The following is a 27,638-nucleotide window of genomic DNA, read 5'->3' as shown; positions in this document are numbered from 1 at the left end:
AGCTATTTTAGAGTTCAGCTAATACTTCTGCTACCTGCTAGCTGTTTTGGCTATTTAGGCTTTTTTTTGTTTTGTTTTTAGGATGTTTTGGAGTTAAGCTAATATTTCAGTTACGTGCTAGCTATTTTGACTAATTTAGGCTTTTTTGAGTTTTTTTTTTAACTATTTTGAAATTTTGCTATTTGTCAGCTACATGCAAGCTGTTTTGGCTATCCTACGTTTGTTGGCTATCAGCTTCAGCATTTTTAGTCATCAATTTCCGCATTTTCAGCTATCAGCACTAGCATCTTGAGCAGCCAAATTCAGCTTACAGCATTCACACTAGCATTATCACAGGTAATGCTATATATCTAGATCATGATTATGTTAAAAAATTATGGTTTTAAATGTCTAAAAATTAAGTTTTGTACCGTTCAGTAAATGTTTATCCTGTTCGGCCCGTGACCTAAGGTGTGTTTTGGATTTTGGCCCCCTGTGCGATTGAGTTTGACATAGAGGAACACACTGCTAAAGCTTTTGCACAGACGAAGGCTCACCGCACTAAAAACGAAGTCTCTTTAACAGGACACTGTCGACTTCTTTAATCCTGTGCAGAAGTCGCGGTTCAAACCGGAGAGAGGGCAGTTTTTCAGAGGCTGCGGTTGCTGATTTAGCGAAAGCTGAGCATGCGGACGTCAGTAAACCGACACTTTAGTGTTCAGTGAAAGAAAAGTGTCTCCAAGTGATCAGAAAGGTCAAAAACAATTAAAGATGGAAAAAGACCAACATCTAGATTTTTCACACACTGATGAACCTGCGAGTGGGCTGTACATTCGTTCACTAATAAATCTTTTTTTTTCTCACCACCAACTAGCTCTAACAGCCTGAGTTGTAAATCAAAACACAATCATTCCATCTCGATTTATATCACCTGTGCTGCCAGTGTACAATAAGTTCTCCTCTGTAGTTTCTATTGATTTATTTTCTGCAAACATCCATTGTGGCTTTCATTCTGGGCAGAACAAACCAAATGATTGGGAATGTGTTTACTCCTGCGCTGATGTTCCAGCTGCAGCGCCCTTCATGCTCCACTCGCACTGAAGCTAATCTAATCTCAACTTAGATCAGAGTTTCCCTTACACCGTCCCCAGGGCCTATCATCCTGCACGCTTTTCATGTTACTCCGCTCTAACACACCTGATTCAGCTCTTCATTAAGCTCTGCAGCGTCTGGGTAATGACAGTCATTAAAGTCAGCTGTGTTTGAGCAGAGAAACTGGAAACAAGCCGGCTGCTGGGCCCGCAGGACTCGAAGATCAGCTCCACCTTTCCAGTTTCACTTTTCTGAACTGGCTCTGTAGAGGCCGTATCACACTGCTGCTACGTGCATTGTCCACGTATGTCATTTTGGTTTTTCATGATACATGCATGATATATGGAATTTATAAGTGTTTCTTATCATTTGTTAATGTGCACAGAAGACACATTCCAACTCCCAAGTCATTACATATATACGTTTGGTAAAGGATTTCTCCGCTTCACTTTTTGACGTTTTGGGTGTCCCCAACTCGTCGCTTTTTCATGTGCTGGCTGTTCATGAGATCAAGGGATCGCAACTGGATCCTTGGGACACGTCCAGTACCAGTTCCAACCCAGTACCGGTACTCTAATCCGCTACCGGTTCATGTCTGGTACCGCATCTGGTACCGCGTCCGGTAACAGATTTGGGTTAGGATAATAGGTTTGGATACCTGTGCCCTCCGCGTCGCGGTACTGGTCTGTTCTAGTCCGCTGTTATTCCAGTTGAGGACCTGCAATTTAATGGGAACAGCCAGCACGTCAAAAAAACACAACTTGAGGACATTAAAAACGTCAAAAAGTGATCTGGAGGGGTCCTTAACGTACTCTTAGGACAGGGGTCTGCAACCTTTAACACTTAAAGAGCCATTTGGGTCGATTTCTAACCAACCACAATCCAGAAAAGAGCCATAAATCCTTCAGAAAAAAAGACTTTATATTTATGTTATTGTTATTTTTATGAGAAATATATTGTCAAAAATAATAGTATTTTTTTACACTAATTAAGCAAACTTTTAGTGAGAATAGATCCCCCCCCCCAATATGAAACAGTTCATAACTTTTAACAGAGGTTCACTAGAGTTCCTTTCAAAATAAAAGACTTCCTGTGTCACTTAGGATCATTTTGATGAAGCAAATCTAGATGTTGGTAGTGTAATGTCAGCTACAAAGAAAAAAAAAATTATTTTTAAAAGTTTGTGATGCTTGTTAGCCAGAAAATCATAAATCTAACTTTCTAAAATTAAAACAGAGCTAATTGCCTATATTTTTTTTTTACTATGAGGCACACTTAAAATTCTGAAATTTCTCAAAATATTTTGTTCTTGATTATTGAACCACTATAGCTACTGTGCTTTTTATTTTTTTATTTTTTTTTACTTTACTTTACAGTTACTTTTTAAGCTAAAAACGTATTTTTCTTTAACCAGAGAGCCACAATGGAGGAGTAGAAGAGCCAGACGTGGCTCTGGAGCCGCAGGTTGCAGACCTCTGCCTTCGGACCATTTTTTTATTTTAAAAAACTTTCCAAGTAGTGTTTTAATTATGATAATGGAGTTTTTAACCAAATTCCCACAACCAAAATGTCTCAAAAAGCCATGTTTCATGTTGATCTGATGCATTTATTTCCAAAATCTCCTCTGATTGGGCGTGGCTTTTGGACCTTAGTAGCTCCGCCCCTGATCCCCCCATCTGATTAAGAAAGCTCTGTGTCTCACTAGCGTAAATCTTCGCTGCTGCTACATCAAAATCAGCAAACATCCAGCGAGAGTTTCAGCCGACGGGTCTTTCCATGAATTTGGTCTTGAGCTGTTCAAAGTTTTTGTTTGGTTGAGAGCTACAAGGTTAATGTGTATTTCAAGTAGTTTATGTGCAATTGTTATGTAAATATTACACAATTGTAGGTGTTTTTTGTGAGATCCATTCATTTTCTAAACCATTTTGTCCCTTTCGGAGTCATGGGGCTGCTGGAGCCTAACCCAGCCCCTTCTGGGCGAGGGCAGGATACACCAGGTGGCCAGTCTTCTCACATCCACACCTAGGGGCAATTTAGAGTCAGCAATTAACCTATGAAGCATGTTTTTGGACGGTGGGAGAAAACCCACCCATGCACAAGGAGAACATGCAAACCACACACAGAAAGGTGCCCATTGATGACTGTTTCAAGTCTCTTAACTTGAACCGTGGACCTTCTTGCTATGAGGAAAGAGCGCTAACCACTGCACCATCGTGCAGCCCTTTTTGCTAGATGCATACACAAATTTGTGGCTTTCCATGACCACTCAACGTCTAACAGACTTTGCATGCATGTGCCACGTATGCAACACACATATTACATAAAAAATATGTTATTGATGCATACATCACTAATGATTTGCATGTAAACAGCTCAATAATCATGCACGCCTCGCATATTGTATGACTGGTATATAAATCATCTGATCTTCCCCCCTCCAGCAGTCTATACCGAGTGGAGGTCTCCCAATTGATCCAATACCAGGTTTTCTCTCTATACCTGCAGATCTAACCGACTTCATCAAGCTTCAAACAAATTAAGAGCTTTTTTTGATTGCATGCAATAAAAGTCAAGAAAAAAAGTCATCCTATAGCAAGAGAGAACAAATATGAATCATCCACCTGCTTATCGCTCTGCTGGTGAGCTCATGGGAACGACTTTTAAGGAGTTTTGACAGGAGTTTATTCCTGACGGGAAGCTGTTGTAGCAGAAACGTCTCTACTGGCGTGCACAGGGAAAACGAGTGTCACCATGAAAGGTTCGCTCACTGAGAGTGACGCAACAAGATGGAAACCTCCACTGTGTGTTTGCCTTTGTAGCAGCGTTTACCCCAGGGGGTGCTTCTCGTACTAATTCCACCCCCTTTTCCCTGGCCCCTCTTGCATCACTCATCCTCTCCTTTCTCACAATCAGATCAAGGCCGAAGGCTGAAAGGATCTGCGTTCATTCTCACTTTGTCGTCCACTTTGGTAACAAGATGAAACCACCTGCGTTCCTGACAGACAGAATTAGAAGGGCTTTGTCGTGTCAGCTGCTTGTTTTGAATATTCTCTTTTGTTCCCTCAGATCATCCCTGACCTGCCCCCACTGCCTGAAACAGAGCAACACCTTTGACCCCTTCCTCTGCATCTCATTACCGATCCCTCTCCGCCAGACCAGGTGAGCGCGCAGGCAAATCATCGCATTATTTACAATTCTGCACACTTATTTTGTCATCTGCATTTCAGAAAATCCATACATTTGAATTATAGTAATATTTTTTTTATTATTTTAACATTTTCTGTTTTTATTCATATGTTTTTGTGTTTGAAACTATTTTTTGTCTTTATTGTATTTTATCAGATTTTTTTTACTCTTTCAATTTTGTTTTCTGATCGTAGTAACAAAAAGTGCTTTCAAAATTGAGCAATAATTATAGCTGAGGGAAAAAAAACTGTATTCCCCCATTAACACATAAAAATACAAAATATACAACTTTATTAAAAGAATAAAATGTATTGAATGAACAAAGGCCCTGCGACAGACTGGCGACCTGTCCAAGGTGTACCCTGCCTTCGCCCATCGGTAGCCAGGTTAGGCTACGGCACCCCCGCGACCCCGAAAGGGAAGAAGCGGCCAAGAAGGTGAATGAAGGAATGAACAAAGGGACATGAAAAACACTCAATGATCATGGATTTCTGTGCAGCAGCACTTAAAATAAGTTGAGAGTTTTGAAGAGAAAAATAATTTTGTACAATGATTTTAATGTAAAAATGTTTTGCTTGAAATGAAGAATACAATTTTTCTTGTTTTGCATTAAAAAAGAGCTTTCTCTCTTTGTTGACATAAAAAAATTACAAAACTTCATTTAAATGAATGTCTTGAAGAATTAAAGTTCTGTACTAATTAATAGTTTTGAATAATACCTTAATAAATAAATGTTAAAAACATTTTCATGGTGATTTTTGGTGATTTTTCTTACCTTCATATAGGTTTATGGCTAGACTGGTGCATTATTATCTCTGAAGGAAGAACAAATTCATTGTGAAAGCAACCAAAGGTAATAAAAATAACTGAAAATAATAATTATTCAACAGCTATTTTAAAACCTGTTGTTTTCATATAATTATATTCAAATAAAAATCCAAAACAAAAGATTACTTCTTTCTTTTTAAAAACTTAAGTCATTTTTACTTCCGTATTGGTTTTAGCACTATAACAAAAGCGTCTTATATTTTCTTATTTTTGTCAAGTCCTGCCGAAAAGAGAAGTAACAGATGTTTACGGTGTCAGTTCTTGTCAGATGCTTGTTCGGGGAGGTCGATGTTAGCCGACGTCCCGATGTCCTGCGGAGCTGAGCTGTTAGGTTTAAATGGAGGAGCAGAGGCGCTCCTGCTGAGACAGCGAGTGCGAGCTGTAATGAGGCGTACGAGCTCCTCTCACCCCACAAACACGGCTATGCAGAAACCGTGACGCACACAGTAAACAGCTGTGGTCCTCCTACCTTTTCAGGTGTTTGAGCGTCGGTTTAAGGGCACTTTCACACTGGCAGGTTTGATTCCCACCTGGATCTGCTGGTTTTTATGGTCCGCTTTATTGGCAACCGTGAAAGCTCACCTGAACTCTGGAGCAGAGCAAACCTGTGAACCCTGCTCCCCTCTGGGACACGGTTCTTCTGATGGTAAACTATAGTGTGGAAGTGAGGCAAAGAGAGGAAATGACATAAGTGCTGCTGATTACTAGGAGTTAAACAAACTACCAACTGCAGAAAACTAAGAAGCAGGTCTTTAGGAAAGGTTATAAATTGTCTAAAGATATGGCCAAATGATGTGCGTTCAAGAACACGCTAATTAAGAGTTCTTGAATGTGCATTTAACAGGGTGATCACAGTGGAAAAACAGGGAGGAGCGTCTTCTTCTGTTTCTTTTTCTGCTGTTTACTAGCTCATGTCTGCCACCTACAGTTGGAAGAGGTTTGGTGCAAAATGTCAAAGTGGTGTAAATCTGGTGAATCTTTCTCCAGGCTTTTTCTTTCACGTCTCTATTCTGATGTATGAAAAACTTGGTATCATAGAATTGTGACTGGACACAAACTACAATTATCAACTTCTCCTCTGTGATCATTTTTCATATGACTGATACCTCTGTGACTTAAAGTGGGCACCATCCATACCGAATCCGAGTCACTAATTGATCAAAATTCAACGTATTTTGAGTGTAAAAACGGTGATAAAAACGTGTGTAGCTACACATAAACGTGAGAATTTTGAACGCAGGAATCCAAAACATGTGTATGCACATTTACAAAGACTTTTCAGTGAGAGTGGTCGCTTGAACATGCGAGGGTGTTATAAATGTAGCTTAACAGTCAGTATTGCCCCCAATTGTGTAGAGTTTAAACAGATTCATTTATTTCGCTTTAATGTTTCTGTGTTAAGCCAAATCAAACCAGATGAAAGTGATATTTTCAAGCATTTTCTTCCATTCAAACAACTTTGCAGGACTAAAGAAACCTTAAAAACCTTAACCGCACAAGAGCACGAGGGTTAAAAAGTGATCAGAATCAGAATCAATTTATTTGCCATTTGTAATCGTTAAATTCCATTGGAGCAACAACTGCAGGGCTCCCCACACAGACAACATAAAAACACTCAGAGGCACAGATTGAAAGCATAAATAGATAAATTAGAAGCACTTGATAAGACCAAATATTTAAAAAGCATATAAAAGAAGATAAATTAATTGGTTGCTCAGCCAACCGCAGCAGTTAAAGTAAAGCACTTCATTAGGGTATAATGAGAATTTTATTATTTTCTCCTATTGGTTTATCCACTTACCAATCAAAACTAAACAAATGTTGCTAGATGTAAGCTAAAAATAAGCTCTATTTTTAAAAATGAAATGTGTTCTACTAAAATACTAAAACTTTACTACAGTAGCAGTAAATCAAACTGAAATTAAATCAAAAACATGTTTATTATATATTTACTTTTCATAATCTTTAATAATATGTACCAAAACAACAAAATTAAATAATTTCTAACTACTGTAAGCTTAAACATTTATAATCAAGGAGTTTAGAGATGGCTGGTTAAATTCAGTGAGAATAAAGGAGAATTACTCATTTTAGGAAGCTAAACCTTGAATTTTCACAACATTAGAAGTTCCAAAGGATCAAAACAATGTCATTATGAGTCATAAAACCAGAAATAAAGCAGAGTAACAACTCAAAAGAAAGCTCTTTAGGTAAGAAATCAAGATGCAATCGAGATCCGGACAACAATTCTTTGATTTCCAAAATGAAGCTCATTTGAAACTAAATTAATTAGATGCAGTACACCTGGTTACCACTAGGGGTTTTACTCAAGGAAACACTTTTATGCCTCTGCAGTCGATGTTCTTGTGTTCTAATCATTTTCTATTAGGTTTTTCTTTTATAAATGCTACAGATGAGTGTCTTCTTTGAAACCAATATGTGACCATCTTCAGAAAGGTCAGAGTTTGAGATCACATGGGAGCCAAACAAAATGACAGAAAAGTGTCTCAAAACAAACCAAAGGGTGATCTGAGCGCCTCTGCCATCCATCTCTTTTACAATCTTAGGAGCCCGGTGAACACAGGGGACAAATAAAGCTGCAACAAAAGCATAAAGAGACAGACAGTTCTACAAAAATACAGGTTATTGTCTAAAAGGATGCCGGTCCCTACCTGTTTTCTTATTTCTGAAACAAAAATAGCAGATTCAGCATCGATCTAACCACCCTTCTTCACCCGTGAACCTTTTTACATATAGCCACAGCTTTTTGCACCAAGCAGAGACTTTGACTTCTCTGAAACCTGTGAGCTGCTTTCACTGCTGGCGTGTTATGTGGCAACCCAGGGGTGGTCTGAAATATCTGCGTGGGGGCGACTTCAAGTGCTTTTGGCAAAACAAAAGAAGAATTTTGACTTAAAAAGGAGCACAAACTGTTGCTCTGCTGTCAGAGGAAACATTTGACAGCAAGATGTAGAGCCACTTATCTTTAAAAACAAGTGATAAAGTTAAACAATTACTCATATGTTTAACTAAATAAATCCTGTGTAGTTTAAGTAAGTGAAACTAAGATAAGTTTATTGTGCTCTAAGCTGAAATGAATATTGGAGCATGTTTCTACACAACGGTGCACAAATCTGTTGAAACCTTAGAAAAAAAGCTTGTGTAGAAACACTGTTTTCACTCCTGACTTTAGAAAAAACTATCAATGAGTTTCTAAAAATGTTTTTTTTGTTTTTATTTAGCCTAAACCAAAGGTCTGCAACCTGAGGCCCTGGGGCCACTTCATCCCTCCACTGTGGCTCTTTGAAAAGAAAAATGTTTTATATTTTAAAACATTTTAAACATTTAAAAGATATTTTAATCATTTAACAAAACTCAGGAAAAATAGTAAAAGTGATTTATTATTGGAATAACCTTAAAGCACGTATGTATTTATTTTAAAAAGTGGATTCTACACCAATGTTGCCATGTTTATATTTGATGGGAGAAAAAGGACGACAGCAAACCAAAGTCATAACGATAGAAAAAGAAAAACTGCAGCAGAAAAATCTTTAAAAAAAAAAAAAAAAAAAAAGAGTGTATTTTATTTTGAAGGAAACTTGTTTGTGCTGTATAGAACCAAAATAAGGCCATAAAGATTGCAACCACAACTGAATAGATTCGCATTTTCTTTCCAAATTTTCAATTAGCTTTTTAAGGATTTCTCTGTGCAACCAATCATGTCAACATTCCTTTCTGTCATGTTAACACTGAAATCCACCTTAAATTCCGCGGCAGGGCGGGACAGCAGGAAGGCATCTGCTCTTTGATTGGACAGTTTGATTTGTGGCCATCCAATCAAAAAGACCCATGTGGACAGGAATAAATTTCCCGATCACAACTTGAGGAGCTCGCATGCAGCAGATTTGCATCTGCAAAAAAAAAAAAAAAAATGCTTGAAAAAACTTGGAAATTATTTCACAAATTAAAATCTTTTTACAGGCATGCAGATCCCTTTTATGCACATGTGCAAACCTAACTTTTTTGGGCAGATTTATTTTAGGGTATCATGTAATTTATGTGTGAACATGCAGTTGTGGTTGTGAATCTTTATGGTTTTATTCTGAGCCCATACATGCTGCTGTCAAAAGTAAAAGAAGTTAAAAGTTGTTAAACAAATAAAACCTTAATGATTAAATATTTGTTAATATTCAATAGGTATATTTAATATATAGATTACATAATGGTCACAAAAACATTTAAAAAGATGTATTCTCAACAGAGTTTCTGGGGTTCTTGATTGTTTTGGTTTGTAAGAAACTGAAAACTTTTTTTTACTATTTTAAAGGGTTAAGTTGTTTTGTTTTTGTCTTTTTTTAACTAGATCATCTAATAAATATGCATTTTATTCTCTAAATGCACCTAAATCTTGACCTAAAGATAAACTTCTTCTCCAAGTCTCATTTCCTTCAAAGCTGCTACTCATTGAAATATTTCCTTAGATTCAGCCAGCATCCCTTCTCATTTAGGAAACTGGAGGAGCCGCGTTTGGACATCATGCCAGATTTACCTCTTCCCTTTTCCAGCCTGCATTTAACATGAGAGAAAAAGAACTCCTCAAGAGGGACAGAACAGATGGAGCCTCTCTTTTTCATACTTGTCTTCACTAAGGAGAGTCTAGCTAAACTCACACTGTTTATCATCAGGGCGACATCTGCAGGGCTTGGCAGGCCTGAACTGGGCCGGATCCCATTTACAGCACTAGCACTTCTCTGATTTCAGGTTATTTTTCTGAGTCTGTACAAGTGTTAAAGTAAAAAAGAAATCTGAGGGATATGTGTGACCAAACGTTCATCTCAAAGTGACATTTCAGTCTAAAAATGATGATGTGCAAAACTGTCCAAAATGGAAGTACACCTCTGAAATCACACTAACACAATAAAATATTGGTCATCTAACAAATAATGAGAATTCTTGGAAGTCCCATTTTGATTAAGCCGAAAGTTCTGGCACATAAATAAAGCAGCCAACATCTGACACATCTGTGTCTTTCAAAATAAGAGCTTGATCGTCAGTTTTTTTCTCAAACGATTGACGGATCACAAATAGTACTAAAATATTTTACCAGATTTTTGTTTGCCACGGAAAATCTACTGGAGGTCATTAAGCCTAACAGGAATTACGGCACACCAGATTATAAAGTGAGTTTTCAAATTTGAAACAAATTAAGGATTTAAAAAAATATGGTAAGGGACACTTATTTTCATTTTATTTTTAAATAAGTTTTACAAATTTCTGTCTGAGAAGCATCAAAAACACTCAAATTAATTGTTTTTTTATCCCTATGCTACTACATTTACTAATTTGAGATGATTCTATGTGACACAGGATCTCTTATTTTGAAAGGAACTCGTGAACTTTTATCTAAAGTTATAAACATTTCATAATTTTAAAAAAGGCTATTGTCTCTTCATATTTTATTTACTATAACAAAACAACAGTTCATATATATTTATTATAATAGTAATAATAACAAAAGTACAAATCCGTGTTTTACTTTTCCAAAGTAAAAGTTGTGGTTCCTACTAGATCAGTGAGAAATCGACCCGAATGAGTCTTAAAGTGTTGCAGGTTGCAGACCCCTGCTCAAAATGTTTCCTGAAAGTCCTCTAGATTTCCTCAAACAAAAGACGTATATTTTCTGTCAAAGCAGTCCCATAAAAAGCTGAACCTGTGGCTTCAGATTAGAGGTGAAGGATCTGAGCTGTCTCTGTGAGTGACAGGTGGGATTTCATTTTAACCTTCAACACGTGTGTGCTCTACCTTTGTCTGTGCTGCTGACGCGCATGCTGTTACCCCACGAGACGCAGGCCTGTCTTTTATTTATGTCACTCAAAGCATGAACTGACTTTCAAAAGAAAAGTCTTTTACTGGTGAGTTATATAAATCATTAAACCACAGGGTCATCAAAGTAATAAAAATAACAAATACATGATTATACACGTCTATAAGCAGATATTCTAGAATAGTTAGAAAGAGAAGCCACATGTATGGATTATGCACAGACAATTCCTGTATCTACTGTTGGATATACCTCCAAGAAAGGAAAAAAAATAGAATCAATTTGATTTGAATTCACAAGTTTGAGATTTAATTAACCTCTTCGGATCCGATCTAATATCCGATCTAACCCTCTACCCGGGGGTCGGCAACCTTTACCGGTAAAAGAGCCATTTGGGCTCGTTTTCTACTGATCAAAACCTAGAAGGAGCCACATAGTCTTACTTTAGCCTTTAAGAAATTTTGATTTGCATTCATGACCTTCTTTTTTTAATAATAAATATTAATTAAGTCTATTTTTTGGCACACAAAATATAAAAAGAACCTAGCATCTGTCAAAATGTGATTTATTTTTCTTTTTTAAACTTCTTTTCAAAATAAATCTGTGCCAAACAGGATAATCTCAGTACAGCTCTGGGTAGCTAGTAACCAATGTTGTACAGCACAAGATAATATGTGCTTTTAACTCATAAAAAAAACAAACTTTTTACTAAAGTTTTGCTTTCTGGGCATTCTGGAGGTAGCAATGAGCAAACAATGGTTCTTCATGTCAATAGGGATGTAAAAAACAACATAGTTTATTCTATGTGAACCTCAGTCATACAATTATGCATGTAATTAATCTAAATTAAATAAGTGCTTATTAAAACTAAGAAATCCTTACTATTGCTATTTTTCCCCTCTTTATCTTCAGCTGTCTTACACTGCTGTCTTTTGTTATTTTAGTTTGGGGTTGGTAGTCTTAGTTTGCAGGCTTTGTTTATTTGTTTTCTTTAGGTAGTTTTGGTTAGGCAGCCACATGTGGCTCTGGAGCCGCAGGTTGCAGACCCCTGCTGTACACACAAGACCACAGTTAAGCAGAATTAACGACTGTGGCAATCTAACCCAGATTGTGATGTCCACACATGTGGACGTCAAGTCTGAAGAGGTTAAACATAGTATTATTTTCATTTTCAACCAATAAACAATGAATACATTTGAAATAAAAGTTATTTGTCACATAACCTTTAACATAAACTGACCAAAAAATGGAAATTTCATCAGTAAAACAATTCAAAACTAACTGAAAACAAGTTGTTCCTGAAAAAAATGCAAGAAACTACTCTAAAAGAATCTAGATCCATGGGTTTGATGCATCAATTCTGCATGTTCTAATTAAAAATCAATTCATTATTGATTGGTTGATTTTTTTAAACTGTGTCCCTTCAGTCTTGTGTGTCAGGTCAGAGCCGTGTGCTCCTTCACATTGTTAAAAATGCAGCTGAGTTTCCATTATTTCACACACACAAATCTGAGCCCTAATGATCCATTATTGATGTTAAAAAGCATTGATTTATTCATGAAACTCTTCCATTGTCCTCTCTGTTCTGAAAATAAGTCTACAGTAGGACATCAAAGCGGAGGCCGTCATCTCTCCCGCTGCTCCTGACTCTGTTTTTGCCGGCAGGCCGCTGTGTGTGACGCTGGTGTTCAGCAGCAAAGGCCAGAGGTATCTGCGGGTGGGGCTGGCGGTGCCTCTGTTCGGCTCTGTGGCCAGCCTGAGGAGGATGGTGGCTGACGAGGGGAAACTCTCCCTGGACCAGGTAACCACGCAAGTTATCATGTTTTAATATTGTTTGAAAAATAATTCAAAAATGCCTTCAACATTGCCATGAGTGGTGTGTTATTCACCGAGTGTCAGAAAAGTAGCTTTAGAATTAATACCACGGGCAGAATTGGGCCCCTCCTGACCCGTCCTCATTGGCTGAGTGGCTGAAAGACTTCCCCCCTCTTCTCCTGCCACCCTGGTCCATTTGATAATTCATGAAAAAAAAAAACTTTTTTCAAAATTGTGTTTTTTCTGTTAGTTTATCTTCATAGCAACCATTTGATTTTTTCATCATGCGGGGGTGACAAACAGATCTATATATTTTTTAGAAAAATCAGCAGAAGTAAAATTCTGGATTTCTTTGGCAACAGACTTTTTTTTGGCCACACTGTAATGTCTTTCAGAATCTTCAACTTCTAAATCCAACATATTTTTCTCAACTTACTTCTAAAATATGCTTGATTAGTTGAGAGGAGATAGATCAACATCCGTAGGTTAAATTTGTAGCCGGTACTAAATATGATTTTTTTTTTTTTTTTTTTTTGAGAATTCAAGATGGCTACCCCTTCCCAAGCTCAAAAGTCAACACAGGTTGATGAGTTAAATTAAGGAAGGAATTATATTAGATCCTTAAACTGTTTTTTAATTAAAAGAGAGACTAAAATATATATTTTTGTATTCAATAACATTTACTTTTGGAGATTCTTGAGGACAAATTTCATTGAATTGACAAAAGATTGCCAAATAATTGCACAGCTACAACACCTGCTGGTTCATTGCTGATGTTCAACACTTTTTCTGTGTTCCAAACCATTTATAAATTCACAAAAAAAATGTGGCTCCTCCCACTGGCCCCCCCAACCTTTTTTTCTTTGTTGTTTGTATTTCTTAAGATTTCTGCTTTAAACTATTTTTATTTCGACTTCTCATGTGTTCACTTACTGGCTTTATTCGCTCTTTGATCCAAGGACAGACGACGTGATCTGAAGTGAACCGTGTTCATTTGTCAGTGATTCCAGACTGATATTCTAAAGCAGACCAGATTCACTTGTCCGGTTTGAACCAAAGTTCAGGAGAGGCGTTCTCCACATGGATCGAGTTATCCGAGGCAGACTAAACATACGTGAAGGGGCTACTTTACCATTTTTATCCAACCATTACCTACCCACAGATGGGTAAATATGTGATTCCCTCTTACATAAATACTATTATTCAAATCTTTACTTATTCTAGCTGACAGCTAGAACTCTATGATATCTACATACTGACACACCCCAAGAGGCACCTTTATGTTAAACATTTTTAGATTTCTGGAATAAATTTCTATACAGAAATTGGATTTAGTCAGCTTTGAGTTCCGTCTTTATCCTCCTGTCCCTCTGAACATCCTCTTTACTATCTCATTCTTGGTCCAAAATAGAAAAGAAATGACAAAATAATAAACAAAATGAGGTTTCAGCCCCAAATACAAAGACAATGCCTAAAAAATACACATCTAACTCCTGTTGTAAGAGACTCTGCTCCTATCAGTTTGTTCAGCTGCTGAATGTTATAAAAACTATAAGTAAATACCAATAAGTAAAATAAAGTTTTTGTGTCTGCTTTTTATTCCATCAAGCCTTTTTCTTTATTTGGTTTAATTCATAATTTTCAATGCAAAAATTATTTATTTATTGTTCAGACTCTGCAATTCAACAGAAAATATCCAGCTAAAACAAAGATGTTCTTGTTTATTTTTTTCAGAATAATGGGATTCTGTTGAAATGTCTCCATAAAAGTGTCAAAGAGCTTGATTTTAGCATAGCCCGAGTCTGTATTCACTCAAAAAGGATCAAATTCTCTTTGAATCCACACAACTGTCTCCATAAAGTTATTCTGGAGGATATCATAATAATTGTTTTTGGACTCACTTGGTGTAAAAATACAAAACTTAAAGATTTTGTATGTACAGTATAAGAAGACGACATAAAGGTAACCCCATCACCACATATTTCAGTGATTTGCAATCTATCCTTTAATCCCGGACTTCACTTATTAAGCACCTTGAACAGAAAAAACACAGAATATTATTTTCTTTTTTTAAATAATTGCAAATAAATTCAGTCATGACGGGGTTAATATTTAGGCTTTCTTTGTTTGGACAAGACAAAACCTGGGATATCTCAACCCCCGTTAGTTTTGTGTTCCACCATTTGTTTCATTTGAATCTACAAGATTTTAATTTGTGAAGTTTTTCTTTTGAAGTTTTTCCTTTTTTAACAAATAAAATAATGACAAAAGTTATTTTTCTGGGCGTAAGTTTCACTCCTGCTATGAATCAGAATGACGCGACGTCAGGGAAGTAAGTCTGTTTGTGTTTGTCTGTTGATCTCCAGGTGATCCTGACAGAGGTTTACTCCACAGGATTTCAGCGCTCCTTCTTTGATGAAGATGATCTGACGAGCATCGCGGAGAACGATGTCATCTACGCCTTCCAGGCTCCGCCGCTCTACATCAGAGGCGGCTCTGCCAGGATCTCAGGTAGAGTGACTCAGGCCTCGAACTTTACATTCAGAGCGTGTTAGTCCAGCGTTGTTTTTGCTGCTTCATGACTCTTTGAACGGAAATGTTTGTACAGATTTGTCAGAAAACTTTTTTTCTACTCAAATAACCCTTAAGGGGGGTTAGCCCCCCCTCGGGTGGTCCTGTGGGAGCACATTAAAAGCATACATTTCCACTCAGAGCTCTGTGATTACATTCCCCAGTGCAGATTTCCCATGAGCCCATCAGATTTATGTCTTCATCATTTTTCACAGCTCAGGTTACAGAAAAAAGTATTCAGAAGTACTTCAAGGTATTATCTCCTTATTTCTTTCCCACCCCCGTCCCAGACCCCCTGGCAAATCACTCGCTATGTCTACAGCAGGTGGAGACCCAACACTTCTGTGTGCACAGCAGATTGTTCTGTCACTCATAGTGACATGTTTTCCCAGTGAGAATACAGGTTTTATCTTCAGAGGAAATTGCAGTAGGAGTGTTAGAAAAGCATCCACCGCCACCCTGGTCCTCCATCCGTGTTAGCACAGGTATCATGGAGGCTCATGGTTCTGATAGAGACCAGGAAATGTGATTACAGAAAATCCCTTCTCAAAACGGAGGAGAGAATTGCAGCGGCGACATTTAGCGTCAGGATTTGATGACGAGCCAAAAGATAATAGGCTTAAGAGTAAGAAAAGGAATCGAGTTTATATCAGGTTGATCTCTGGAAGGAGCTACGAGAGTCAACAGGTAGTGTAATAACAGCTACAAACCACTGGGGGGTGCAGCATTTCCAATGTGAGTGACTGACTAGCACTTTAAAGAGGCCATACCATGATTTTCTTAAGCCTTTCAGAGTGAACTATGTCCATATATATGATCATATATTACCTTTGGAACACTCAAAACAAATTATTTATGAAACATGATTTATTTTTTTCCTACACGTAAGTAAAACGACTCGATTCCTGAAGCTCATGACATCATCCTAGAGTCTTTCTTTCTTCATCTCTCCCACGAAAATAAACAGTATCCACATTTTTTTCAAAGATGGATGCACATACCATATATCTGCCTCTAGTAGCCCCGGCCATCGCTACACAGGGGTGTCTTAAAGGAGCCCCACGTCTAAAGTAACAAACACCTCTTTGAGCTGGAATTTATTGAAGATAGGACACAACTGGAAGATACGGTATTATGCATCTAAAATTAAAGTTTACTGCTGATCACCACTGGCTCAGTGGAGAAATTGAGTGTTGACGTTAGACTGGCAGAGCAGACTCTTCCTGGTGCCTCGTGCTGATGTCAGCACAATACCACCCACTCGTTTTCATGGGTTTGGGAGGGGATGCTGCTGCAGATAGTGCAGGTTGTTAGAGGATTACTCTTAAATGCATGAACAGATCGAAATAACGCTTTGGGGTTCTTTATATTGAGGAATGAACAGTAAAATGCATTTAAAACCTCAAAAAGTAGAATTTTCATGGTATGGCCCCTTTAAGATGGTTCCAAAGCAGAAAAGAAAAAGTGGAACTCCTGAGCAAGCAAGAACTGAAGACTCTTAAAAAGTTGATGGAAGTTGGGCAATTGCTACTATGCTCCAATGAGGACAAAGATGCTGGGCTAAGTATAAAATGGAACTGGAAACATGGCCAAAACAAGTTGAGTAGTGGAACAGACACTGAAAACGAAAATACTCTTCATCATGAATTGGCACCAGACGACCAGCCAGAGTCCCAAAGAAACCAGTCAATGAGACCATGATCCAAAGTGAAGCAACAGGAGCCCAGGACTTCCCAACTGAACCAATACTTTTCAAGGAGGGTGAGGACCCTCATCAGTGAGCTGGATGGATGGTAGAGGCTTGAGAGTGGATCCAAACTATCTGGTTCAAGGCAAGCTTGACACGTGAGATGTCAAGTATGGGATGGACACATAAAGGTCAGGAAAGACATAAACAGAAAGATGTATCACTTTGGATAAAAGGAATGGAGTCTACCGGATGAGGCAAGTCAAGAGTGGAAAGCCAGACCTGCTGACCAACTTGATGAGAAGGAACAGAACTCGATCTCTAGTTTGCCCTCACTCTGCAACCCTCAACAGATACACAGCCTCTTGCTCACTCCATAACTCTAACCCTGACAGAAAGTGTGAGTCGATGGAACCCATCAGGTCTCATTTCTAAGAGCAAAACAGGAAAGACTACCCATGAAGTTTACGGCACAGAATGGAAGAGGACTGTAGGTTAATATAACCAGACCAGCGTGTTTCCCTTGGAGTAGTTCAACCACCAGAGATATCACCAGTGAATTATGTTCATCAATGGTTGAAGTTAGGAAAATCAAAAGAATGTAAACACTGGAGCTAAAGCTCTGGTGTCTAAGGGTTCTTGTTAAGGACGTTAGAGGTAGACAATCTCTGCTTTGGATTCAATTCTGATAGAGACATCTCTAACCGATTCATGTCTCTGTACATCGTTGTGAAAATGAACTCTCCACCAGCTGGATTTGTGACCATCAAGTGACTCCTCAATACTGCATCTCTGATTCAGGAACAGACGAGGAATACAGGTGACCTTTTGGAGGAAAGGACCCAAACAGTCGCTGGGGCAATGGAGTGGAAAAGTAGTTGCTTTAACTTAAACAAATAGTTCTTCAAGACTATAATAACCCATGATAACCTGATTCATTGGGATATTTCATGAGAATGTTTCCTCCAAAGCATGGAGACAACTATTTTGTTACTAGTTACTCTACATATGATTCCTCTTGACCTTCACCAACATTACCAAGTACGTGGTGATTTATACAAGTGGAAATATATCGATTTTTCCATCTTAACTGGGTTCTTCTACTCATTTGCTCTATATGGGATACTAATTAGGCATTTTGTTTATTGAAGAAGTTCGTTTTTAGGCTATACTGTATTGTTCAGTAAAATACAGATGTATTGTGCAGTAAAAAAATAAGACATTTGCACACATGATCAGTATATTGACTTCCTTCTCATCCATATAAGTTCCACAACATCTGGAGGAATCACAGCTCTAAATCCTGTTACAATCTCCAAATACTTTCACATTTCTACATCTACATTCTTCCATACTTTTCACCAGTTTCCTATTGTCACGTGGGATTAGTAGTAATATTTGATTGTATAGTTTTACCTTAATTAATCCACTAAGTCTCGCAAAACTCCCTCTACTGAGACAAATGCAGTGATGTGGTCTGTTGTCCGTTGTCATCATTTTAAAGGAAGAAAGAGGTCTCACCTTCATGGATACCAAAAGACAACAAAACACAAAAATGAACTGAGTCTGTAAAGGATCAAGCCTTTAGCATCGATGAAGCTAATTTTCTTCTAAAGGATAAACTGCCTTCTTACATCCACCAACTTAATCAGTGATTAAAATCTCATTTGGTGAAGACATTATGTTTCCGTTGCCCACACGCGATTCTAGTTCAGTGATTCTTTGATGAGGTTGTGTAGCAGGGCTGTTTTGCACTCGGCTCACGGTAAGATGGTCTGACTGTGTGTGTTTGTTTCCAGTCCAGCCTTATTGACCAAATCATGACTCGTTATAAATGACATGAATCCAGTCAGGCTTTAGTGCATCTTTGAATGAAAATGTTAGAATTTAAAAAACTCCTGGGTAATAGATTACTCAAGAAGAGTACACACAAAGGTGGAAGTTTGCTTTAATCGTCTCTTATTTGTTATCAGCCCGTCAAAGATTTTTGATTTCCTGTTAACTTTCAACTTCGAATTGTACATTTGAGATAGTTTGAAAGTCAAAATGAGCATTGTTTGACTTCTCCCAGTTCCCATAACACCGCTGTGCAAACAGGTTATTAGATTGTGGGGGTGGAGCTGTTGCCGTGTGAGGAGCAGATCCCCTCAGACTTAGAGGTGTTTAATTATGAGCTTTCATGTTGTCTGGCCGTGTTTGGTGTGGCTCTGTCTGTTTGAGAGTGGAAAAAGCCTGAGAGTGTGATGGAATGACGAGTTCACAGGAGTCCTGTGGTGACTTTGAATTAGTTGGAGTTCTTTAGGGAATACAAGATTATGATCAACAGGTAAACTGACAAAACCACCAATGATGATAAGAGTCTGTACTTCTCATGGTGTAGTGGTGGGAATTAACAATGAGTGTTGCACAGTTTACAGAAAAACAGCTACATTTTAATCATGACAATGTTTAGGATGGCATCAATGTCTATTAGCCTGAAGATCCACCTTTAGCAAAGTGTTTAAAATAATGCTTCCAATATATTCCAGTCTTTATTTTACAGTATTTTCTGTTATTGTGAAAAAATATGATGCATTGATTGTTGCTTTTTTTATTTTTTAAGATCCACTTGTGGAATCTAGATATTAAAGTCTAATGCTAAGAACACATCAGACATGTGATGCGTGTTCAAGAGTGCGCTGTGTGGGTTCTTGAACACGCATTTATCATATGGTGTTCACACTGGACTGTCATACTGATACTAGCACATGTACTCACAGTTGGAAGAGACTTGGTGCAAAATGTCAGAATGATGTATCTCTATCCAGGCTTTTTCTTTCACAGTTTTAGTCCGATATGTGAAAGACTTGGTGTCATGATTCCAGCCAGGCATAAACCGCAATTAATTAATTCCTCCTCCATGATCAATTTTCAAACAGTAGGCACTTCCATGAATTGAAAAAGAACAATATATATACACATTAATACCAAATCAGAGTCTCGTTTAATGGCTGTGAGTTTGTACATAGAACCCATAAAACTGACTTAAAAACAGAGAGTTTTTGGACGAGAAAGCCCGAAATGAACCTTTTCATTGAAAGTGGTGACTTCTACTACAGAAGCCAGTGTGAATGTAACATTATATGTCTTGAGAATGTCATGGTTTAGAACAGGGGTGAGCAAATATCAAAAATAAAAGGTACACAGTTTATTAAATAAACCCTGTGTCCTAAAATGAGAGAAATATAATTAGTTAGCTAGTTAAAAAAAAAACAAAAGGGAGTGGAACCTTGGCCAAACATAAAATAAGTCATGGAGGCTGCTGACCCAGCCATGTCAACCGTCAGAGTCAGCAGGAGCCTGCTAAGGGCTGTCTAACCAAAACTACCGAAAGAAAACAAATAAACAAAGCCCACAAATCAAGACTACCAAGGTCCAACCCCAAAACTAGCATAACAAAACCCAGCAATCTAAGAATGCTGAAAACAAAAAGGGTAAAAGTGAAGAAAACAAAACCAGACCCACACCAACTAAAACCCAGCCTGCTGCTCTGCCTCCTTGGTGTGGCCTTATCTGCCCTGAATAGTCAGTTGGTGCCAATTAAGGCCCATTGGCAACACCTGCCAGGTGAGCCGAAGGTCTAGATGGAAAAAAGGACCAGCAGCAGGACATAACACTATACTTTTTTAAATTTTTTTTAAAGCTATAATAGATAGATCTTACCAGTCATCTAAAAGAGTATATTTCATTAACAGTAGCAGTGAAAAGTTTTCCATCCCCTCTGACACTTCATGAACGAACACCAGGGGGAAGTTTTTGTTTCGACTCATAAATCTTTTTCACAACAGTCCAAAGTCACGCCCATGAAAGCTCACAATCAAGAGATGTTTATCAGTGTTTGAGAGAATCAGAGTGAGAGGTTTAAAGACTTTCTTGATTAGAATGACATTAGTTAATGAAAAGCTTTGAATACTGATTTCTTGTTGAGGTCAGGACGCTGCAATCAGAAGTTTCACATTAAAGGTTTGGCAGTTTACACTCTTACTCCTTTTTGCTTTCAAACTGCTATTGAAATTGTCTGCTTTAGTGTGAAATCTCACTTTTATCCATAGATAACAGTGGTTGCATTTTCTCAAATGACCTATAGGAAACACTGAAACCACTTGATCTGTTCTGCATCTCAGCCGAAGCACTCGCAGCCGTGGCATTTGCTTTGTCGGTGATGAATCGTGCGTCAGGTGTAAGCAGTTGCGTTTAATGAGACGTTGCAGTTTGGGGAAGACGCAGCCATTGTGGCCGATCGATACTTTCCTGTCTATGTCTGTAAGTCTGATTTACCATGTGATTTATCACTGAGAGACTCTGCAGAGCCAGCCTGAGCGCGGAGCCCCATATGCTGTCATGCGTGTAATGAGCCTCTGCTGACGTCACGTATCGCATGGATCTCATAATCTCAGCTTTTTCTTCAGTCACACTCGTCTGTGGCGGCAGAGACACGAGGGGAGCGAGCGAAGCACGCTTGGCACCCCACCAGGATGGGATGTGCAGAACAAGCTGCATCAGATAATGCCTCCTGCTGAGAGTGCAGGCATCCGTCTGTTCTCCAAACTGAGTCACTGCTCCCCAAATAGAAGCTGCAGTCTCGCCCCTTTACATACCTAAATTCTTCTCTTCCCCCAGTTTTTGAGGTGTTAGGTTTGGTGGTTATATTCTCAGCAAATAAAATCGTCTTCTTTCAAGAAGAGCGTGAAGGTTTTGTTGTTAAAAAGGAAATGTGTTGGTTTTTCTCTGACTGCCTTTGACTGTTTCTACAGGGTACCATCACAGCCTGCCATCATCCCCATACTTCACTGGTCCTGAAGGTCAAAGGTTACCTCCATCTGGAACGTTGTCATCTGAGTTCCTCAATCAGGGAGTCGCTGTCAAGATTCTTCTGTTGGTGTGCAACGCTGCAGGAGCCGGCCAACAGACTACCAGGTGACCAGCCGACTTTCTGCTCCACCTACGTCTTAAGACACACACAGCACTCGTTAACAGACGTTCAAGCGGCCACTTCCAATGAGAAGTCTATTTCTGTTTCCACTGAGTGGCACGGCAGTCCGGTTTAGAATGGACCAGGCAATTCAGGTGAGTGTTTCCACTCAAAGTTGGAGTGTAACATTGCATCCGGCAGGAAGCTAACAACAACAACGGAGGTGATCAAACAGCTCATTTTTTCCGCTTGCTTTTTGGTTCTTCGTTTGACCAATTTCAAAATTAGCTCCACTCTTACTGGACCGTTCCAGTTTTCAATGGACCTACAACCAACGGGGGTCCAAAAAATGGCACGGTTCTGTCTGGCTGACACCATCAGGGGTGACCAAAGTCAGTCTTCACGGGCTTGTGTCTTGCTGGTTTTCCAGAAATCCTGCCTTATCTGCTGCTGATTACCAAATCAGGTGGGTTTGGCCAAAAAGAACCTCAAGGACTGACTTTGGACACCCCTGATCTATTTTATAATGGAAACGCTCAGAATACCACCTTGACTATACTGGACCGTGCCATTCCACTCAGTGGAAATGAGGCATAAATAAAGATGCGTTTTAGCCTTCCGTATTCAAAAATCTTGCAATTATGCATAGTTTTTAAAGATACCATGACTGTTTTCAGGCTCTATGTGCAAAACACGTGACCACTGAACACGTGTTGCAACTTAAATCCGGTCGAACTTTGACGAATCTGGGACTCAGATGTGGTACTGACGTATGGATGGCATCCCTTTTAAATCACCGAAATGCCAACCGTTTGGAAATTAATCATAAAGGAAAAATTAATAATTGCTCTTTGAGTTTTACTGGAATTATACAACACATCAACAAGTCTTGTATAGATTCTGAAGAGATATTCAGTTGCGTGTTTTTTGTCTACAAGCTTTAGTTTAGAAATGTTTGGTTGATGGTAGTCAGAATACAGATTAAACACAAGTTTCAGGACTCAGTTCTGACCAAATTAGGCGGGCTAGGTCTAGACCAATAGAATTTTCCAATCTGGACACACTCTTAGTCACTTGCACCCATACAGGGAGTTTTTGGGTTGTCCGGGCTTGTAAAGGGTCGTAGAAAGGAGCGACTGCATCTAAAGGTGTGTCTTACAGTTCCATTTGCATGTTGTACAAGTGTTCACAGCTGTTGCTGCCAGCATGCCCATAGAAAAAATGAAAAAGAACATTTTCACTCTAAGATGAGTGTCTAAAGTGAAGCTCCTTATTGGCCAAATACACCTGAACCTGGAAATCTTATCCACCTTTGTCATGTGGAGATCACACATCAATGTAGGGGTGGGGTTATCTAGACCTCATGGGTTGTATTGACAGCGGATCAAAGTTGGAAAATGTCTGTTCTTTAAGAGTTTGCTAGGTCTTTTTTAGATGTAAACATTTTCAAAATAAAAAAAAATAAAAGTAAAAGCAACTTTTAATTCTAATAGATGAAACTTTTTTTTTCTTCAGAACAGCAAAGTTCTGCAGCAGAAGGTCCCCCAACAGAAACTTGGATTGTAAAGGGGTTCAGTTCCTTGTACATCAAACTTTTCAGCTTTATTACCTCTGTACTTGACTTTATTTGCTTTGGGAGAGATAATTCCACAGCCTCCAGCTGAAATTACGTTAGAGAGGGTTGTGTTTCCCAGACCCATCATTCACCATTCTTTTATCCTCTTATGAAATTAAGGTAGACTATTAAAAACATATCTTGAAAATAAAAGGAAACTGTAATATGTCTTTTTTAATGTGTTTAATTTGGATGTTAGATCTGCTGTTATTTTTGGACGCAAACATTTTCACGAGTTTTAAGGAAAAAAAGCATCTTATTGTCTTACTGTTTCAAATTTGATCCAAACATTTTTAAATGGTCTAAACAAATTATTAATGATTGATTATGAATATATTTTGCATTCTGTCAGGACAGGAAGTAGTCACTTCGAATAATGAATAACATTACATGAGTTATGCCCATTATAAAGTTTTGAAAATTAGCCAAACTTTTCCCGCCAAGAGTATTTTTGAGATTTCATGGAGGCAGCCATTTTGAAATGAGCAGGAAAATCCCTTCTACTGCCCCTAGTGGCATGACGATGAACTACAGGGCAGAAAAGATGGACAAAGTTTTATAAAATGTGTTTTTAAGGAAAGTTTGGATCATGCTAATGAGATAGAGGTGTGCATCACATATGATAGGGTCTGGGTCCTTGCTGGCTATTTAATTGGTTGACTGTAGACAGTCAGAACAAAAACAAGCTCAGTTGCATCTATCTTCAGAATAGTTTGCATTTGCCCTCAACATGACTTTGTGGAGATTCACAGACACATATTGACTGTATTGATGAACACTCGAGTCATTCTAAACAGCTAAAATGATGCCTGGAGTGGAGTGGCCATATTTACTGGAGTTTATTCCTGTCATCTCAATGTTTTGAAAAAGAGTAATGAAGCAGCAGGACAGAGGAAAGAGTCCCTAGTCCCTAAGCAGGCCCTAGATCAAGCACAAATTTGAGCTTCAGCAAAACCCAAACAGCTGATTTAAAAAATCCCCATTCAAATGAACTTTGGTTTGAAGTTGGACTTTTTAACATGATTATCAGTGATATGTTTCTCCCTACCAAGGCCAGCTTCCACTGATGATTAGAATAATTGGAACCTCCAGGTTGGATTAAAACTCTGGAACAGGATGTTGTGGGTTAGTAATTACAGGGAAATAGTAGGTTTATGTATATTACAAATCCTGTTAAAATTTATCATGACTTATTTGTTTCTATACAGTTTTGCTTAATGATAAAAGTAGATAAAATAATTAAATTAAAGAATTAAACCTTTGTTTAGTATCATCATGCACAAAATAATTTTCAGGTTGCAAGCACAAACACTGCACCCTCTTTTTCAGCAGACTTCTGGCGACATTAAATCTCATTCTAAGAAGCATAGTGTATGATTATAAATGCCTCCTGTTCACACTGCTGATCCTGCTGTGTGCTGCTGTACCAAGCACCAGCCTTATGTCACAGTTGTGACATCAGGGCTCAGAATGTCATCCATGTCAAAACAAGATCTGTTGGATGGACTTGGACCACGTTTGCTGTAAATATGTATTAATACTAGACAATATTTTCTCCCAACAAGCACTGAAAGCAAATTAAGGTCTTTACACGTTTGAGTTTATTTTGATGAACGATGCAGAGTCAACAATAACATCAAGTTGTTGATCCTTTAGAAATTCTTTCCTTTTTTATTTCAAGGTTTTTTTCCAAAATGATATAATTGTTGTTGTTCACCTGTTGGGTTATCCCATCAGGACTGCCACAGCAAAACAGCTTTCATTGCTTTGCACTGATGGTTTGGCAGAGTTTTCACATCGGATACCCTTCCTGACACAACCCTGTATTTGGAAGGCACAGGGGAACCCACTCCGGCAGCGAAAGTCTTGCCCAAGGACTCCACTGGATTAAGCCCAATGCATGCCCTGGGAATTGAACCCAGGCTCCCTGCGTGGCAGTCCTACACCCAGCCCACTGAGCCAAAATTATTTTCTTAAATTGTTATCATGTTTTTATTCTGTATAGAGCAGGACATAAATACAGACAACTATTTAAAATTAGAGGCAGCATTGCCTTTTATCGTAAATTTGATAGTGATTCTGGCATGTCAATCATAGATACTTGAAGGTCAGAGATCTTTTCTATTGTTGATTATTGGGATTAAATGGTATAGCTGCCTATCTACCATGTTCCAAGTGTCTGTTGCCTCAGCAACCAAATGGTGTTTAGGCCATCACAATAATATTGAACATCGAGGCTGTGTAACCAGAACTCCTATATTTGGTGTGCATTATTACTTTTTAATTAACACCCTGTAGCCAATCAGAATTGAGCTTTCACCCAGACCATGGTATAATTAAGGGATAATGCCTGAAAAGGTGTGCATTATCAGAAATTGACGGATTATGTGGAAGCCTGAACTGTCAAACGCAAAGCGGAGGACGGCTGCTTTTGTGAAGTCCTTTAATTACTGATAATGCTCACTTTGAGGGGCATTATCCTGCTTATACCATGATCACTTACAAATAAAAAAAAACAAGGTCTCAATTCGTAGTATGTTCATTTTGTTATCTTTTAGGTTTAAATTCCCTTTTTTTTTTTTTTTTTTTACAAAAAATGAACTATTTGATATCAAACATAAGCTATTGTGTCATGGCTACAGAGCCCACACTAAACTTACACTGCATCTGTGAAGAAAAGTGGTATACTAAAGACCATGATAAGTCAAGAAAAGTATCAGTTCAGTTAGGCCAGTGCAATAATATAGAACATTAGGGCTTTGTGACCGGAACTCCTCTTTTAGATGTCCATTATCACTTTTTAATGGACACCCTGCAGCCAATCAGAATCGAGCATTCACCCTGACCGTGGCATAACACGCTATAGATGCTAGCTCTGAACTGTGTTTTATTGAATTTCATGGCGTCATGTCATCTACATTTCCAGGAACAGGGATGGCCATGTCGCAGAGGTAGAGTGGTCGACCTCTGATTGGATGATTGCAGGTTTGGTTGCTAGGTTTCTTTAGTGAACCCCACTTTGCTGCTGGTTGATGGTTCTAGGTTGGAGCTGTGTTTGGCATCAGTGTGTGAATGGGACAATGACTGTAAAGCACTTTGGGCCTTCTAAGAAGATAGTGAAGGCCTATATAAGTATAAGCCTTTCAAATAATGATGAGTTCGTAAATGGTTTCATTTTAAAAGAAGTATTTCAAAACTCGATGAGCTTAAAAAGAATGGTTCCTCTTTCAAATCATTCAGATCAGCAAAAGCATCTGCTCATGTATTTCAAAGTAAGACCCTTCCTATGATGGAGAGAACCATGTTACTCCTGTTACCTTTAAAAAAACACATTTTAATGTGTGTTGGGACTCGGTAAGATTAGTTCCAAGTCAAACAGCCAAGGACTCTAACATCTGGTGAGATGTAGAGATCCATCAGACCCCCGTTTCCCTGACAAAGTCCAGAGAGATCGATAGAGGTGAGAGCAGGAGAAAGGACTCTGATCCCCCCTGTGAGTGCTGATGTCTTGGTTCGTCCTTCAAACGCCTCTCTCATTGCTCAATCCACCCACATATCTTGCTTTCATCAGATGACAGCTGGAGGACCGGACTGTGCCAAGAAAATGACATTGGAGGCATGCAGTTCTTTCTCGCTCTGCGTGCACTTTCAGATTAACTTTTTTAAATGAAACATTCTCCTATCTAACTCATTTTAAAAAAGCCCAAATGTTCAGTGTGGTGATTTATTTTTAAAGTCAACAATAATTGTGGTTCCTTGATACAAACTGATTGAAAATGTTACAGCATAATTTCCAATATTTCTCATAAAAGGGAAATTAATCTAAAAAGTAAATACAAAAAAGAGAAAAATGAACTTCCAAAGTCACAGTGTAGAGCTTTTATCCTGCTGCCTCATAGTCTGCAGTTTAATTAATGATAATTTCAGGTCTTACTCCAGTCCTTCCTCTGCCCTCTGTTCTTATTTTGCTCCCCAGCCACAACAACTCTGTAATTATCATAATCCTGAGCAGGAACTCCACTGACATTAGTTGGGGAGAAAACGCTTTAGAGCTTTGGGTTTAAAACCTGCAGGAATCCGAATGGGCCTTAAT

General features: G+C 38.4%; 1 protein-coding gene across 1 annotated transcript in view; it reads left to right on the top strand.

Moving 5' to 3' along the window:
• usp43b (ubiquitin specific peptidase 43b) overlaps positions 1 to 27,638 on the top strand; it is a 95,331-nt gene that overhangs the window by 48,388 nt on the left and 19,305 nt on the right. The window contains exons 4-7 of the mRNA XM_024272834.2: positions 4,138 to 4,230; positions 12,572 to 12,707; positions 15,088 to 15,232; positions 21,773 to 21,935. Of these exons, the coding sequence (XP_024128602.1) occupies positions 4,138 to 4,230; positions 12,572 to 12,707; positions 15,088 to 15,232; positions 21,773 to 21,935 (537 nt within the window). The remainder of the gene's footprint in view (positions 1 to 4,137; positions 4,231 to 12,571; positions 12,708 to 15,087; positions 15,233 to 21,772; positions 21,936 to 27,638) is intronic.

The sequence above is a fragment of the Oryzias melastigma genome, linkage group LG8 (genome assembly GCF_002922805.2).
Source record: "Oryzias melastigma strain HK-1 linkage group LG8, ASM292280v2, whole genome shotgun sequence".
NCBI classification, from domain to species: domain Eukaryota; kingdom Metazoa; phylum Chordata; class Actinopteri; order Beloniformes; family Adrianichthyidae; genus Oryzias; species Oryzias melastigma.
This window is presented reverse-complemented; position numbering and strand designations above follow the sequence as displayed.